Source organism: Lepidothrix coronata, unplaced genomic scaffold (assembly GCF_001604755.1).
Source record: "Lepidothrix coronata isolate B3197 unplaced genomic scaffold, Lepidothrix_coronata-1.0 Scaffold0, whole genome shotgun sequence".
NCBI classification, from domain to species: Eukaryota; Metazoa; Chordata; class Aves; order Passeriformes; family Pipridae; genus Lepidothrix; species Lepidothrix coronata.
In genome coordinates, this window is record NW_016690180.1 from 4,795,456 (window position 1) to 4,814,488 (window position 19,033).

General features: G+C 37.1%; 1 protein-coding gene across 1 annotated transcript in view; it reads left to right on the plus strand.

The window, feature by feature from the left end:
• Positions 1 to 19,033, plus strand: part of SGCZ (sarcoglycan zeta) — a 431,852-nt gene that overhangs the window by 45,389 nt on the left and 367,430 nt on the right. The window contains exon 2 of the mRNA XM_017805964.1: positions 9,870 to 9,941. Within this exon, the coding sequence (XP_017661453.1) occupies positions 9,870 to 9,941 (72 nt within the window). The remainder of the gene's footprint in view (positions 1 to 9,869; positions 9,942 to 19,033) is intronic.

The window sequence follows — 19,033 nt, forward strand, 5'->3', positions numbered from 1 at the left end:
TTCCTCATCTTTGTTCCCCCCCATGTCCAACAAAGAATGGAGGTTTTCCTTGCCACTTCTTTTGCTATTGATATGTTTGTAGAAGCACTTCTTGTTCTCCCTAACAGAAGTGGCTAGATTGAGTTCAAAGTGTGCCTTTGTCTCTTTGATTTTCTTCCTACATGACCTAACTATACTCCTAAACTCTTCATGAGTAGCCAGCCCTTTTTTCCATGGTTGGTAAGCTCTCTTTTATCCCCTAATTTCCTTTAAAATCTCCCTGTTCTGGCTGGTCATCTTTCCTGCCAACTTGCCTTTGGGCAGACTGGGACAGCCTGCTCCTGGGCATTCAAGATTTGCTTCTTGAAGCATGTCCATCCCTCCTGGACCCCTTTGTTTTTAAGGGCTATTTCCCAGGGTACCCTCTGAACCAGTCTTCTGAGTAGGCCGAAATCTGCCATCCGGAAGTCCAGGGTAGAGTTTTATTGATGGCCCTCTTTGCGTCCCTGAGTATTGAAAACTCTATTATTTCATGGTCACTGTGCCCCAGACGGCCTCCGACCACCACACCTCCCACCAGCCCCTCTGTTTGTGAACAGCAGGTCTAGCAGGGCCCCACCCCTGGTAGGTTCATTTACCAGCTGGAGCAGGAAATTATTCTCTCTACACTCTAGGAGTCTCCTAGACTGCCTCTTCTCTGCTGTGTTGGGTTTCCAACAGACATCCAGCAGGTTAAAGTCGCACACAGGAACCAGGGCTGGTGATTTTGAGACATCCACCAGCTGCTTGTAGAATAATTCATCACCCTCATCATCCTGGTTGGGTGGTCTGTAATAGACTCCCACCAGGTGTAGTGAAACAATAGTTTCACTACTAGTTTCACTATTATTATATAGTTATAATAATGTACTATAACCTATTCAATTAAGTAAGTGTTTTCTTAACTGATGTAAACTGTATCCTCTCAATGCTAGTGGATTTTATTTATTCCCTAGTATCCGTTTGCCATATTGATTCAATGAATATTATCTACTTTAGCAGCAAAACTAATATGTGTAAGGAAGTCTTTGTTGTTTTATGTCATTCACAATCTGTCACTAGTCAATGCCATCTCCAGTAAATTTATGCACCCTAGGCACTGACTGTGGGTTTCCTTCTGTCACCAGTGCCATACTGCTTCCTGTCTTAAATTGACTTCTGTCTTTTTCCACTAGCTTTGTTCTCTCTGCTTCTCTCTCTAATATAATATATAATCTGAGAACTTTGAATCTTAATTACTCCATATGTCTCTCCCTGTATTTATTCCCTTTCAGTGCTTCCTGCTTTGCTTCTGTGAATTTCATTATTTGCCTTTCAGTCTGGCTTTAGACTTAATTCTACCAAAAGCATAGTAGTAAATGCTCACTAGAAATACTGCTGAATAAACAACCCAATTTACTGTCAGCACTTCTTATCTGGTGGTTCTGGTTCTGATAATAATTAAGCAATTACTTCTGAGCAACCAGTTCACTCCTCCTGTGCTTCTCTTCTCATTTCTCCAATTATTTTGTCTGTCTTCTCTTAATAGAGTGATTTGGAGAAAATTACTTGCATAGAGTTAGTGAAATAAAATCATACAAGTGCAGAATGTTTTAGGTTGCAAGGGACCTCTGAAGCTCTCTTATTCCCACACCCTGCTCAAAGCAGATTCAGTCATCTCATTTTGTTTAGCTGAGTTTTGAATATATCCAAGGACACAAATTGTATATCCGCTCTGGGCACCCAGTCTAAGTGTTTGATTGTTCCTCTAAGTGTTTTTATCTCTAAGGATTTTGTATTGTTGCTGAGAGTTTGTGCTCTTCTATTGTACAGGGGTCTTCTACTTGGAATCTAATATACTTCATTGCTAGAAAGAAGCTTTATACTTGAACTGAAGTTTGCCACTCAAAAAAATTCTTAGCACTACATTTCTGAGAAATTAAGTAAAAATTATGCAAGGTTTTTTCTAAACTTAAGAATATGAAAAATTTAAACTAAGCCCATCATTACAAAATTAAAGGTAAAATAATACTAAAACTGTTCTGATCATTTTGTCCAATGGATAGCAAGTCAATGTGTTTTTTCACAAACACACTGCAAAGCTGAATCACATTACTGTTATTGTGTCGTGTATGTGTGTTGTTTTGGGCATTTAGTAATTGTTTTCATTGACACCAAAGTGAGTAATAGGACAACTGCATTTTCAGATGTTGAATCATGAATTCACTGTTTTCTAGATGCATATTACAGGCAGCTCTTGAAATTGATACTGATTTAGGTGCCAAAGTACCTCTCAGAGTAAGAATAAAATCAAGACCCCAGAGGAATACAGGAGAATATTGTATGCTTGACTATGACAGTGTTTTATCATAGCTGATAAAATTGTCTGCAAATTAATCTGTCATAACTAAAATAACATACAGTCTACAACTGCAGCCATTCACCATGGTATATGCTCAATCCAAGTGCTGTTGTAGCTACTACTATGCAGCTCCCAGTTCTGTAACCCTGGATGAATTGATGGGTACTGCCTTTGCATTATTGTTGTTGTATGACTAAGATGCTGTTTCCTACATATACTTGTTTAAATATAGCCTTCAGAACTGAAAACTAAGTTCTAATCAAAGGTTTCTTGGGGCAGATCTGTATACATATGCAGTTTAGAAGTATTAAGGGACAAAGATAACCTGCTTAAATATTCAAATTATATGAGCCAGATATCCCCATATCTCCCTCCTTCAGTCTGAAATGGTGTTACTTTGACTTGCTTTTAACTCCAAAGAAAGTAAAGCTGGAGGTTTCCTTTGGATTGTTTTTTTCCCAGTATCTCTTAATCCTACTTAGTCTCTCTCTCAGATCAGTTTTTGAAGACTGAATGATTAATCCTACCTGTCCCAAGAAAAAACCTAAGAATTGAGACCTTATTTTTGACAGTTGCCAAGCACTTCCTAGAGTAGGCAAACCTGTGACAGAAGCAAGACAATTTTGGAAGCAATTTGTGAAGTGGTAATGGTTTTTTGCACTTCAGTTTTGTTTGATTCATGTCTTGAGGTGAATCTCAGCATTAACAGAGTCACTTCCATACTTTCATTTGTCTATTTTGTGCTCCCTTTTTGATTCGAGTGATGATCTTGGTAAATATTCAGAGCATTCAGCTGTATTTCTGCTGTCTGTTTCTTGACAGAGAGTTGCTTGTCTGTGCCTGCTGGGTAGGGAAGGGCTTTTCCTCAAAATCTGTGACAATGCTGACATTTGAAGTTCAAAAGAGGCTTACCCCAATACCTTGGTCTTTCAAATTTGTCTCAGGTTGGTGTACACATAGTTTAATGGAATTGAAAACATTATGAAAGAAAAATCCTCTGTTATTAGTTAGCTTCATCTGGAATCGCTTTTAAAACTAGGCAACATTAATGTTACAACACAACAAGTTTCTAAGAAAGTAAAAGAAATCTTTGATTACAGACGTGAATGGTGGAAAACATGGTCAACAAAAAGGATCATGAAGTGTAACAATTCCAAATGATATTTAATAACAACTCATTTTCATCTTAGCACTTCATAGTGCTTCTCTTCCAAGAATCTCAAGGAAAATTTTGACCTTGAAACCTAAGGAAAATTACATGCCCAATGCTCTTAGACTGTGTGACACTGTTATGTCAAAGTAGCCTGAATGTCTAGTATGTTACCCCTGTTTCTCAGTTTTGAGTATCTTTTATCCCTTTTTGCTCCAGATAAAATGTGCTCTGTGTTTTCTTCTGAAGTTTAAGAAATGTAATTGATTTTTTCTTATGAATGCCCTTGATTTATATATCTTTATTAAAGCTAATTTGGCTACTCTCTTTTCACCAGTTTTCTTCTGTGTTGCTTATGTTGCCTTTAAGTGCTCCTTGCCTTTAGGAAGTAGAGATGGAATAACTGAAGACCACTGAGGTCTTTATAAAGAATAAGTTTAAAGATAGCATCTCAGTCAGTACTTATATTTGGGTTTGTGTTACCCCAGAGGAAACAATAAATTTTAATAAATCCTCTTCAGGACAAACAAATATGTTTAATAAATCACTGCCAGGCCATACCCTGGGCTTTGGAGATCTTCCAGTTTCCTTTAACTCTGCCCATTTGATGTGCCAGAGCTGTTGAGTACCATGTTACCATGGCTGCAGGCACTTAGGCAGCAGCTGGGTAAAACTTGTCAGTAGATTTTATGCTTTGGATGTGCTTATAGTAGTGTTCATACCAATAAATAAATGGCAATATATTATGCCATGGCTTGAGCTTTAATTTATGTTTCCTGCTGTGCAGTTCTGTATTCTTACTCCTTTGTAAAACAAGGTAGCCCATGTTTCTGAATAAATGAGTATCAAAGCTGAACAATCTTGAACTGTCAGTAGAGCTTTTTGGTTTTAGTAGCCCATTGTCTCTTTTTCTGTCTACAATATATAGGCATAAATATTCAGAATTTCTAACTTGATTGTATTAAAGTTACTTTAGCTAATATGTAAACAGGAAAAAGATGAGATGCAATTGAGTCAAGAGAACTTAACCCATAAAAAACTCATCCGGGTTTTAAAATGACACCTGCCTTCTGAAAAAGTCTTTTAAAATATTAACAAAAACCTTTCTACATTTACTTCCACAGCAGGTGGAATGGAAGGAGAGACATCTTTAGCAGGGATAAGACCCAAAATCTTGCATATTCCACATTCTGAACAAGTGGTGGAGTAAGCAGTTGACAGTCTGGTTTATCACTGCAGAACAAAGAAGCAAAAAATAATTAATTGTTCTTATGCTCATTGTTGTCCAAGAACTGGAAAAAAAGAATCCCAAAAGAACATATTCCTATAGATGTGAGCTCTGTCTATCATAAATTTGAAGTAGCATTTGTATGTCTTAATTACTTACTTGAGTTATGCTTCTATAACTTTAGAACTGCTATTTAACTCTTTCTAGTTTAATTGCTGAGAGTAGCATTTACATCTCACTCACTTCAGTGCCAGCATTCATCACAGTCAATTTATACAGAATTATTATCTGTGAAAGACCAAGATTTTCTTTTTTCTTTTTTCTTTTTTTTTCCTCCTCATAGAGTTCCTTTAGGTACCTTGGATAGCAATGATCTGGAGTTTCTTGGCAAACTGTTAATATCTCAGTTTTGTTAATCTGTTAACTAAATTTTAATATCTTAATTTTAATGTAAAAAGATTTGAAAACGAAGAAGATTTAGAAATGGTTAATTATTTCTTTGTCTCTAAAGAACTGGAAGGTATCAGTTCTATTGTACCTGTATGGGACCATGAGGAGCAATAATGAGAGAGGCACTACTATAAACCTAAAAGTTTAGCCTTTACTTTGGTGTGCCTCTTGACTCTTGAATGTGTAACCATATAACCTTTAAATTATACTTAAGTACTTCTCAGTGGATCTGCAAAGTGGAGTTGTTTGTTTGAAATGTATGGGAGAAAGGTGAGAAAAGAATCAATGTATACATGTAAGTGTATATATGTATGTATAAAAAGTACAAAGTAACTGAGCAGCAGTAAAACACGCTCTTTTGGAGGTCTGAGTGATAGGTTTTATCACTGAAATTTAGAGAAAAATGTGGGGTCTGTACTCTGGTAAGATCTCATCAAACATTCTTTTCATCTTTCCTCAGCAGTCTGTAGTGGGAGAATGGACTGAGTGATGCTTAGATAGCTGCATCAAGTATTTTTTTTCCCTTTGACCTCATTTTACTTGGTTCTCAAAAACTTTGCTGAAGTTGCCCAAGTGTTAAAATAAGACATGGATTTTTTTTTAATCCTCTGTAAAATATGTAAATAAATATGCTAGCCTTTAAAAATGTGCAAATAAAGCATGTTCATAATTTTCCTTGAAATTAAATTTCTTTGACATTTCTTTTGAAATTTTCCTTAGCAGAATTATTAGCCGAAAATTATATTTATGCAACATATAATGGAAGGGCCTCATCTGCTTTGTAAGTGTTGCAAGTTGACGGAAACATCTATTCCAATCTTCTGGCTTCCTGGGAATCAATATTGCAGTGTAGTGCATGATTTGTTTAATTACACAGGCATAAAAAAGTAGGAAAAAGGCTACATCTGTTGGACAAAGTATTATTTTCATATTTTCTTCTTGAAAACACAATGCAACACAGGTATATAACGACTGCATGTCTTAAGATATGATGGACAGATCATAAAAATATGTCCGTTCATACACTTCTGCAGATGTGTTGATTTTCAAGAGAAGAATATATGTTTAGTAAACCAAATACAGCATCAGTCTTATTTCAGTCTTGTTAGGCTTAGAATCCAAACCTCCTGAACGATCAATACTGTTATTTGAAATATAAAATGCAAAGCCTTACAGCTATTTGGGCATATCAAGCTTCAAATTATGCACATATCATATGATATATGAAAATTCTAACTCAGACTTTCTAAAAACTTTACATGTGAACCTCCCCCATGATGTAGGGAGGTAGGGATGTGAGATATGTGCTTTCTTTATTATAAATTTTCTGAAACGTAACGGTCAGAGATAAATAGTAACCTTGTTAATCTGTAATATACCTATTTTTCTTCATAGTCTTTTGTTGGGGAACTTGCATAGGAAATGAAAGAACAGTGTTGCTGTGGAGATATGAAGGCTACTAGAGAGTAAACAAGGAGATTGAAGTAGACAGTGAGGAAAAATGATTAAACTCAAGAATGGAAAAAGAGGTGGGGTTTGGTTTTTGTTTTCCTTTTTTTTTTTCCTTTCCTGAAAAGCTGGAATGGGAAAAATGTGACAGGGACACAAAAGGAGATGCATTGCCAATGGCAGACATATTTAAGAATGAAATTGAGTTGGAATCATAAGCTAATACTGACCTATTTTTCATGTGTGTAAATATTCTATGAGAAAATACAATCACATTTTCTCTGTATGACACTTCTAAAAAAATTTACTCTTTTTTATTTAAATTTTTTGTCACCTAAGGCCTCTTTCCCACAAAAAACCCTCCCATAAAATAAAGTTAAAACTGGTGTTTTTCTGAGGAAGTTCTCAACTTTGTGAGTAGCAAGCGTCTTACTGTGCTTTTAATAAATCAAAAAAAAACTATAGAACAAATAGTAAAATGTATTTTCAAAAAGGATGCAAAGGGACATAATTTCAGCATGGTGGTGTGCTAGTGGTGTGATTTCTAGTCAAAAGCACATCATGGTAAACGACTGCTTTACATTATAGAAAACCCAAGTGAAGTGAAAATTACAGATTTCACATCAGGAGGTGCATGATTTCATTTGGAATCACATACTTTCTTCAGCTGTGAAGCTAGATATGAAATGTGCATACAATGCACTTTCAAGTCTGATTCACCCTATGGATCTTCTGTTTTCTCATGTAGACACAGCCTTGGGGAGTTGAGGGAAGCAAGGGGAAAGAAAAGTCTTGTGAGACAAATTTGAATGATCGCAAGAAGAAAGAATATGACAGAACTGGAGACAGAGATGCAGTGAGATAGAGAGATGGTGGCAGTCTTGCTAAAGAAGACTGGAGTGCATTGAGAGAGCTGTGTGGAGGTCTTGAGAACATTGTTGAGAGAGCTGTGAGGTCTTGAGCACAGCCTAGGAAAAAATGGGAATGAAACAGGGAGTCTGATTCTAACTGCTCTGGATAGCACCACCAGTACATAGTTTGAAAGTAATACTTGTTTGTTCTTTGGTGGCTATCTTTGAAGTCTGTGAATGAATGTTGATTGTGCCACCTCCTGTGCTAGCCTGTGGTGCTACCTTGGCTTTTCTGGAGAATCCTCTTTACACTCATGCAACAACTTTGAAATAGATTTTAATGCTTCAATTCTGGTGCCAGGCTCTGCAGGCATGTAAAAAAATTCTATAGATGGAATATACTTTAAGTTTTTAAATAGCAAACAGGGCAAACTTTGCTCTTATGATTTTGATTTACAGAATTTTTCACATTTAAGCAGCTTACTTTGCAGGCTTACCTTTTGTCAAAGGGTTTGTGTGTTAGCCCATGTCAGTATGCATGGCATATGTGACACCATTGTTGGAAAAAGGATCTTCACACTGCACCATTTGCAGCAAGTGAATTCAAGCAGACAGACTTTTGTCCAGGCAGAACTCTCTTGTAACTTTGTTACTCCATAACTCTATACAGACTCTACAGCCTCTGTACAGACTCTCGGTCCAAGCTTTCCAGTCAGGAAAGCTGTTTTCTTCTCTCTCACATACCACACACATCCATGTGACTGAACTACCATGCTTCAAGTGGCTTTCCAGCTTGACCTTGTGATTGTTTTCACACACACACTACTCTTAACTCTGGCTAGCTCAGGACCACAATATTATTGCTTTAATATTTTCTTCTTTTTCCTTAGCTGCTCCTACAAGTATGAGCACATGAAACTGTCTTGCTTGGTTGAGGTGTTCGAATACGTCCAGATTGCTCTGCTTAATGGAAGTTTACTGGAATTTCATTTGGGTTCTGATGCTGCTCCAAATGTTTGGTACCTTTTAAATATAAATAAATTAAAAAAAAAAACAAAACCGCAAAAAATAAGGTTTCATATCCATCCAGTAAGTAACTTCATCGTTTGTATTTGTTCATTGCCAGAGGCTCTCACCAAAATGACAAGATATATCAAGATTTTAATTTAGAAGCTCAGGAACCAACACTGTCATGGCATTAGAATAAGTTAGTAATTAGGGATGCAAATATGTTACTCAGTGGTTGAGACACCGCTTCAGCCCCTAAAGGGTAACAGCAGCTGCCAAGTGCTAAGGCAGCTGGTTATTGATGGTAAAGGCTGAGTGCCCACTGGCGAAACAACACTTCAGGCACTGGCTGGGGAGTGCTACTGATGGAGAAGGAGGAGGTGGGAAAAGCAGACATAAATTGTATTTGGCTTGGGCTATAATGCCAGAGAGAAGAGGGTTTTGCTGCTGAGGTCAATAGGGGTTTGTCACTGTCTTCGACATGAGGTCTGTGGCACTGTAAGAACACATCTATGCCTGGATCTGGCCAGCATATCTCCAACTTAGACATTAAAATCTCTATTTAGAAGAGAAACAGAGCCACTTAATAGGGTTTTAGATAATCCCCACTTGTTACAGTGCAATTATTTTGCAACCATTGAAACTTTAGCCATCAAAAGGGGAAAATATGGAATTTTCTGCTCCCTAGGGACCTCTCTATGACAGCAGTTAAAGACTTTCTATTAACATATTAAGTGTATCTGCTTTTCTATCTATCTGATATTAGTGATGAATATGAGCCAGAATGTTACACTAATAGCTCTGCAAAAATATTCAGCTTCGGATCTTGAGTTTTCAGGTTAAACTTTCTGCAGTTGTACTTTTTAACTACCTTTGTCTTGCTTTTTGATATTTTGATACAAAATTAATCACAATTTTCCAACTTTATTTAGCTCTGGAATCCAAACAAGCAAACCTTGTTTCTCATCCCCAGACGGCAAATCTAACCTTAGATTAAGATGTTTAAAGAAAATCCAGAATAACAAAAACTTATTTTGCATAATATTTCTTTCAGCAGTTTAGCATGGCTTTCGCATGGCTTTAATTGCAGAAAAAAATGCATCTGTATACTGTATTTTCCATCTTAAATGTCAACTTTTAAGTTTACATTCAAATATATTCTCTCTGTATATATATATATGTATAAATGAATTTACAGATTCCATTGTTACAGCATCTTTATATTAAATTGTAAGTAAGAGATTTTTCTTTAGCTTTTAGTTTCATAAAAGCTAGTTTTTGAGATCAATTAGGAGAGATTCACCTGGCAGCAGAATAAATCATGTTCTTGAGTTCCTCCTGGGACATTATGAGACTGTTCATTCCTATTTTCAGGTCCAAGTTTTCAATCCCAGAGACTGGAAGTTCATTTTGCTCTGTGGCTGGAAAGAAGTCCTACTCTGTCCTGTGAGTAGACAAGTGGTTCATCTTTCTGTGGGACACTTTCATTATAAGAGAGAGGTTCTATCTTTTTAGCAGTTATGAGATCACTTGATTTGTGAAGGTCATGCTCTCTTCTTTGTGTTGCAGCTGATAGAAGTGGAAAAGGGGAAAAAAAAGGCAATTTTGCAGAGACTTAAGTTCTTATCAACTTCAGTAGCTTTTTATGTGGGTCATCCCCTGCTTCCTTTTTAGTCCTCTCAATGTATGTGTTAGCATCATTTTGTTGAGGGAAGAGAGATGAGACCATAAAGATAACACTTAAAGATAACATCAATCAGGTAAAGAGGAAAACTTAATTACAGTCCTTTTTAGAAGAGAAGTTAATATATTCTGTTTGAATACATTATTTTTTTATGCTTTCTAAGCTGTATTGGTGATATAGGCATAATATGGACACACTAAAAACCTGAAAATACTGCTGCCAATGTCTGTCCATAATATCTTCACATTTTCACAAAACTGTGTGCAGGTTTCTACATGCAATGTGAATAAATGTGACAGTTTCTGCTTCTTGAAAGAAATAATCTATCAGCTTTGTATAATTGCATTTTTCACAGTTCTGTCAGCTGGGAAGAGTCTTTGACAAATAAGTACTGCTCAGATTAAACTCAAGATGCAGTAGACCACTGAAACTGACAACTCTTATCTGAATAAGGAAAATAAACAGATTAAGTAAGAAGATACTGTGGTGCTTTAGTTCATTAATTACTTATAAGTAAGCCATCCTGCTTTTGTCTGGGATAGAGTTAATTTCTTCACAGTAGCTGGTACAGTTGAGTGTTTTGGATTCTTTATGAGAATAATGTTAACAACACACTGATATTTTGCTTGTTAATAAATAGTGTTTGCCCTAAGTCAAGGACTTTTTTTTTTTCAGTGTCTCATGCGCTGCCAGTGAGGAGGTGCACAGAAAAAGCTGAGGGGGAGCACAGGCAGGATAGATGACCTGAACTGGCCAAAGGGATATTCCATACCATAGAATGTCATGCTCAGTATATAAACTGGGGACTTACCTGGAAGGGGGTCCAATTGCAGTTCAGGGACAGGGTCTGGCATCAGTGGGTGATGAGCAGTTGTACTGTGCATCACTTGCTTTTACTTGGATTTTACTTTTCAATTATTATTATTAATACTATTATTTATTATTATTATTATTATTATTATTTACTTTGCTTCCAATTATTAAACTATTCTTATCTCAACCTACAAGTTTAACTTTTAATTCTTCTCCCCATTCCACTGGGTGGAGGGGCAGGTGAGTGAGCAGCTATGTGGTGCTTAGTTGCCAGCTGGACTTAAACAATTACATAAGCAAAGAAACACAGTCTTTGCTTTTCCAGTGACCAGTCTGACAGCATTGCAACAACTTTAGATTTTCAGTTTCTGCTTATTCCATTGTTATTGCTAAAAGAAAGATACACAGCTTATATTTTGTTGGAGTAATATTTCTTTCTTTGCAGAAGAGAAAAATGAAAATACAATTTCCATCCATAAGTAGACTGTGAAAACTGAAAAATCTTCCCTCCAATGTGTGCCTGTGGGAGAGTGACAGATTATTCTTTTGAGAAGCCAACGTTGTATATGCCAAAAGAGTAAATGTCTGATTAACGTTTCTGTATGGCTGCAACAACATATTGAGGTGTTTTTCTTTAATTAAACTTGCATAACAGATGCTTCCTGGAGGTTAAAGATAAAAATCTGTTTTTATGCAACAAATACTGATACTTGCCCCTAACTGAAGTCTTAGGCAAGTTCCCAGTAGTGTAAGGTTTGAATTTTGCGTTCTTGTTTTATTGTTTTATTTTTTTATCCTTAGAGTCATAATCCTAGCTTCTTAAGGAGAAATGCCCTATACAGTTTTAGCTCACATACCCGTCTGCTTGATGTTCTCTGAGTGAATGTTGCTATGACTTCAGATCAAAGAGAGGCAAAATAATTGTTAGTGATATAGTTATAGCCTACCTGCAGGGAGGTCTGAGGAAGGGCACCCCTGCAATACTCAGATCAAGTAGAGATAGTAGAACGAAAGAATGCCATGATTACCTAAGGAAAGGTTGGCAAAGTAGACAACTGTCTACTGCAGAGAATGTAACAGCATTCTCTATAATTGTTTTATTGAAGCTGATCAGCCTCACATGTTGGGGAAACATGCATGTGAAATCACATCTGCATAGTCCTTTGATGTTTGAAGAAATGGTAGTGCTACCATGGTTATCCTTGTCAGAGGCACACTTACTAAAGAGGAAAGGAGACGTGGAAGTGTGTGCTAACTGCCTCCTGAGTTAGTGACTAGCTTTAGCATGACCGAGATCATTTGCTAGACAAAGACTTGTGCTCTCTTACAGCTGTTCTGTCCTGATTGCAACTGCAGCTCAGTCATGGCAAAACCAATACTGAACATAAATGGCTAAGGTCACTCTTCTGCAATTGGGAGTACTCGAGATGATTCCTGTGATACTTCCAGAATTAGCTACATGAAAAATAAACTTGGGTCTGAGCTAGACTTTACTCAGAGGAAAGTAAAGCTGGAAAGCTTTTTCTTGTGAGAAAAAAGTACAATAGGAACTTCAAGTACTTGTAAACTATGTTGAGAGGAAGGACAGTTATTTATGTAATGTGCAAATAGTTTTTTTTACTTTAGGAAAATGCTCTGAACTTCTTGTTGAACATGTGCTCATATGAGCTGATTTTAGAACTCAGAAGTTCTTTTATGAAATCAGATCTCATGAGCTTAGGATATTATGTTCTGTAGTTGACTAGTCCACAGATCACAAAAGCAGAAAATGTCTGGAGACTATCTTGTGTGCTAAGATTTTAAGCATATGTATTATTTGCATCATACAAGATAATAGAAATATATTTTTTTCTGGAGTTTTGACAACTTATTTTCAATATCTTGAATATGTTGGGATTCAGGGGTCTCATTTAACTGAATCTGTTTGTGTATGCCTTCATCCTCAAGTAGTGAGGTAAGCTAGCAAGGGGGAAGAGAGATGCTTGGACTTGTTGAGAAAAGTAGAACATATGTGTCTATATACACCAAAGATCTATATTTGTCATATATGACACCTAGCAATTTACAAGCCATTTCACCAAGACATTTTACATGCTAACACTTTATTATGTCATTTCATTTTACTTTTATAGCAGGTACTATAACAAAAAAAGCACCAAACAAGTAAATTTGAAGTATTTTAGTTATCTTGGTCTTTTGTGCTATTCATTTAAACATATGCAATTATGAACAATTTTCTATTTAACTTCATTTAGGAAATCTGTTGGAGTTGCTTTATTAAAATCAGAATAGTTTGAGTTGGAAGGGACCTTTAAAGGTCATGTAGTCCAATCCCCCTGCAATGAACAGGGGACATCTTCCACCTAGATCAGGTTGCTCAGAGCCCTGTCCAACCTGATCTTAAATGTTTCCACGGATGGGGCATCTACCATCTCTCTGGGCAACCTGCTCTGTGTCTCGCCATCCTCACCGTAAAGAATTTCTTCCTTACATATGGTTTGATTCTGCCTTCTCTTAGTTTAAAACCATTACCCCTTGTTCTGTCATAACAGGCCCTACTGAAAGTCTGTCCCCATCTTTTGATCCCTATCTTTAAGTAGCGAAAGGCTGCAGTAAAGTCTGCCTGGAGCCTTCTATTTTTCAGGCTGAACAACTCCAAATCTCTCAGGCATTCCTCGTGGGAGAGGTGTTCCACCCCTCTAATCATCTTTGTGGCCCTCTTCTGTACCCGATTCAACAGGCCAGTGTCCTTCCTTGTGTTGGCAGCCTCAGAGCCTGATGTAGCACTCCAGGTGGGGTCTCATGAGAGCAGGGGGCAGTATTGCTTCTCTTGATGCAGCCCAGAATGTGATTGGCCTTCTAGACTGCCAGTGCACATTGATGGCTCATGTCCAATCTCTCATTCACCAACACCTCCCAAGTCCTTCTCAGTAGGGCTGCTCTCTCTCTGTTCATCCCTCAGCCTGTACTGATACCAAGGGTTGCCCCAACCTAGATGCAGCATCTTGCACTTGGTCTTGTTAAACCTCATGAGATTCCCGTGGGCCCACTTCTCGAGCTTGTTCACATCCCTCCAGATGGCATCCTGCCCTTCAGGAGTGTCAACCACATCACTCAGCTCTGAAACATGCATAGACAAAAACGGAAGTTGATTATTTTATAAACGTCAAGGTTCAAATACCTTCTTCTGTGAAACAGAACAGAAAACATTTCCTGCATTTATTTTCTTTGAAATGATGTTTCATTATTCCTTAATTTCACAGGAAAATTTTGTATGTAAAATGGCTACTCCATAGCTCCCATACACCTTATTGTAAATATTGAAATACCAGCACAAAGAACTCTTTAAAATGACAATTATCTTGCTGTGTCAAAGTGCATGAAATTCATATCCTTTTTGTAAATATGCTTTTCTCCAGTCTTTCCAGGGTACAGAAAAATAATCCTGCGTAAAGTCGTACATGATTTTACATTTCTCCACGTATGTGCTTATACTGAATTGTATACGGGCTTGGAAGCTTAAATGTCATTATTGCTTGAAGATGGCTACAAGTTGCTAAATTAGGATACACTGAATATACTGTACTTCACCTGACTTTATTTCCTGTCCAGGGACGTTTTCATCTATGTGCTCTATCCTCTACTGAGGGCAGAAACTGTTTTCTGTCTGATAATACAGTACATATAGGGATTCCAATGTTTTTCCAAACTGCTGCGTATTAAGACCAATACAGTTATTAAAAATAAGCTTTTGAAAATAATTGCTGCTAGGTTTTTTGGAATTACTTGGGAAACTGAAAGATTCTGTTCAAAGCACAGTTTTGGGGTAGATAAAGGGGATGTTATTTTTTTTTAAATAGTATCCGAAGTGGAATAACATACTTCTGCACTTGAAACATTCTGAACCTATCCTTTGAGGCAAAGTTCATCTAAGAAAACTTCTGTAACAAAATATTTCCATTTTAAACCGTATAGACATATAATAAATTAATTATAACATACATTGTCTCTTGAAACTTTGTCCTACTTTTTTATAGCTAGTATTCCTGCAACAATGTTTTGTCACTGGTTTAGTTCAACATGTAACTAATACATGTAAGTGATGACCAAGAAGAATTTACTAACTTTTTGCATTCATGTTTATGTCCTTTGGAATTTGCAGCTGTGAGAAGCAGTAAGAATATACACCCAAGAAAGAATAAAACCAATCTTTAGTAAGCCAGAGATAGTCTCTATCTCTGCAATTTCAATACCACATTCACCAGTGTGGCTACTCTAATTGCACTGCCTAACTGAATTATTTCTAAAGCATATTACTGCTTAAATAGCAGATAAATGCAAGTTTTCCCTGTTAAACTAGTAAATTTCAGCAAATAATTTCTTAAAGTATTTTCAGTTGAAAAAGCCTCCGATTCATTAGGGAAGACTGAGAAAAAACGTTATTTTTTTTTTGTGCAGCTCTTTCCCTGTGTGAGATGGTTTTGCACTTTTGCTGAACCCAAATGATGGTTGAAAATGGCACAGGAGCAGAGTAATTAAAATAGTAGGGAAGAATAGGTGAAGCGAGAAATAAGAGAAAAGACTGAGGAAGGAAAGAGAATTGAAGACAGACAAAAGATTGAGTGACTATACTGAAAACATAAATGTCAAGAGCAAAGGAGAAAAACAACTAATACAGAAAGGAGTAAAGTCAAAGTGATACTTTGTTAGATCTTATTCACTGATGTTCCATCTTGTTTGAAATATTTTTTCATAACATTAATTCTCTTGTAGCTCATAATTTTGTGTAATACACAGTACAAAGAAATGTAAAACATTACACAATTATAAAAATATTAAATACTCATATAGCATTTATGAAAAGTATTACACTTTTCAGGTGAAGTAATTTATTTAAACTTGATATCGTTGAATTTCAGGAATTATTTAAATATGTACAGTGGTTAAGTATCCATGGAAAACCAAAGATTAAAATAATCTTGTTTTATCAACTAAATTATATGTCAAGTTAAATGAAAAAAATCACCTTTTAAAGGCAAGAGGATATGTCTAATCTGGATACATGTGAGGAAAAATATGTATTTGCATTATGCATCAGGTGACTGGGACTGTCTTGTTTCCCAGACCCTGTTAAATTTAAGTCTGCAAAATTAGCTACGGATGAGCTACTCTGTTTATTGTATGGGCTCAGGGCCGTGTTCTTTTTCTTGGACAGAAAGTCACTTTCTGATTTCTATTTCTTCTCTGTTTATCTTGTATGTGTGCTGTGAAATACTCATTCTGAAAATATTTACTCTGCAAATCTTATCCTTCATCATGAATTTTGTTGTGATGTCATAGTTTAACCTCAGCTGACAACTCAGCCTTGCACAGCTACTTCCTCACTCCCCCAATAGGATCAGGGAGAGAATTAGAAGGGTAAAAATGATGAAACTCATAGGTTGAGATAAAGACAGTTTAAGAGAGAAAGCAAAAGCTGTGTGCATGAGCAAAGCAGAACAAGTAATTCAATCAAAACTTCCTTTGGGTAGGCAGGCAGGTATTCACCCATCCCCAGGAAAGCAGGGCTCCATCATACATAACTGTGACTTGGAAAAACAAATGACACGGTTCTGAATGCCCTTCCCTGCTTTCTTCCTCTTCCCCCCCCACTTTATATACTCAGCATGATGCCATATGGCACGGGATATCCCTTTGGTTGTTTGGGGTCAGCTGTCATGGCTGTGTCCCCTCCCAACTCCTCAGGCATCCCCAGCCTCTTCACTGATGGGGTGGGAGAGAAGCAGAAGAGGCCTTGACTCTGTGTAAGGCCCTGCTCAGCAGTAACAGGAACGTCCCAATGTTATCAACACTATTCTCAGCACAAAACCAAAAGTCACTGCGTACCAGCTACTGTGAAAAAAAGTAACTCTCCCCCAGTCAGAAAAAGCACAGATATAGAACTTATAATCAAGCTTTTCCTGATTGTACTCCCTGCAATGGACTGACTGTATACTGAGGAGAGACAACATGGAAGGTCATCAGCTGATATGAAAATATACAAATATATTTTTGAATTCTTAATTTAAAAAGACAAAATCTATGCTATAAATTCTGACATATCTAGTAAAAGAGGCAAGCTTATCGGTTAGCAAGGAAATCAATCTGATTGTCACTGACTTCAGCATACTTGTGAGCTGAAAGAGTGATGAGCATTTTTCCAAGGACACAGAAGACAAGTTAACAAGTGGAAAAGTAGAGTGCTATAGTTAAAATATGTAAGTTATAGATAAGTATTTAGAGGGTGTATGTGTGTGTATGGCCAGTCTTCGCGAGCGAAGATTTGGGAAAGGTCTTTACCCTTCGAGCCTGTGCAGTGGATTTCTTTTTTAGGTGAGACACAGCGTGCGCTGAACTGAGCCCACCCTTTAATCCTGAGGTTCATCTGCCGGGGCCGAGCGAGCTCGGACGGTGGCAGTGAGGTCCTCAGGATGTAGGTTTGGTGAAAGACACAAGTATCACATATTTCTGCAACTTGAACTATTCATTTTTCTTCTGCAGAAAAGGAAACTTTTAGGTTAAAAGCAGTAGTTTCTAAAAAGCTGATAAACACAACTTGCTTAAGGTTGTGTAATCTAACAAGTGTTTTAACTGATTTTTCTCACAGAAGTTTCCCATTTGCTAAATAAGTACAGTGGGAGAGGAAGATACTCTACATACTTATGTGTTACATTGATTCTACTTAAGTCATACCACATTTTAACATTCAATCTGACTGTATCTGCCCTTTTGGAGCACGGTGCACCTAGTTATAGGATTCAAATTTACTAGCTGTACAGTGAAGATACCAGATGTTCCATCCATTCATGCTGCAACAAATGGGTAAAAGGTAAAATCTTTTTCTGCATGGGAAGTTGTGAGATGGTTCCTGGGGTGCAGCTGAAGTTGCCTCTTCTTTTGTAAGTCGCTTCTGAGAAGCTCCAGCAACTGCCTCTGAAGGACCTGCTTTGGTCACAGCTCAACCTGACCCAGACCCACTTTGACTCCCTCTTTGATCAAACTGAAGAGGAAATGCAGGCCAGAAGTGTTATGCAATTCATCCCACAGGCAATACTGAATTACAAAGTTGTTGTGGTGAGAACAGGAGAAATGGAGGCTACAGAAGGAAGGGGAATTTTCAAAAAGACTAAAAGTCCTTTTACATAGAGGTCCCATCTTTTTTGAGCATTGAGCTCAGGAGAATTGTGGGAAGCTTGCTTGAAGGAAGGAAAAGCAAGGGAGACAAATGTAGCATTTTAGTCCAGCAGCTATAAGAGCTGTACTGAACACAGCACAGAACTGTGGGCTCTCTATAAATAGCTGTCTTATTTAAAAACTAAACTCCTTCCCCTTCCTTTTTTTCCTCCTCTGTTCTGTACCTAGGTGTTTAAGGGGCTTCTTGCTCCATTTCTAACGATGTTAAAAGGGTATGTGTCAAATCAGAAGCTGATGCGGAAGACCTAGCACAAGTGTACAGAGCATTGTGGCCTTTGCATGTATTAGAACTGCTTAATATTTCAATATGTAATTGGAAAATGCTTATACAACCACTTTGGCAGAGATGCTTGAGATGCTTAAGAGAAACAAAGATTCCTAGAACTGCACAATTTGCAGAAAATAACTTTATGCCCTTGTTATTGCCTGGAAACATGGATTTTCAAAGCAAATGCTACTAGGATGAAAGAGAATAGACAATGAAAGGAGCATGCATTCCTCTAGCAAAAAACATCCCCTAAATGTCTGTAGTGATTATTTACAGACTTTGGCATTTGAAAACTTGTATATTTTTTACTCATATTGTCTGAAAATGGATTCTGTGCATTTAAATTAGGTTAGATGGCAATGATAATGTTTTAAGATTAAAGCAATAAAACAAAGAAACCCATAAAAGGTCGGCTATGCTTGGCATAAAGTAGTTGTTTCTAGTGGCAAAAGAAATAACATGTACAGCTAGTAGAAATCATAGGGTCTCTAGAGTATTGTTGAAAGGACAGGAATTACATAAAAATCAAGCCATACCTTC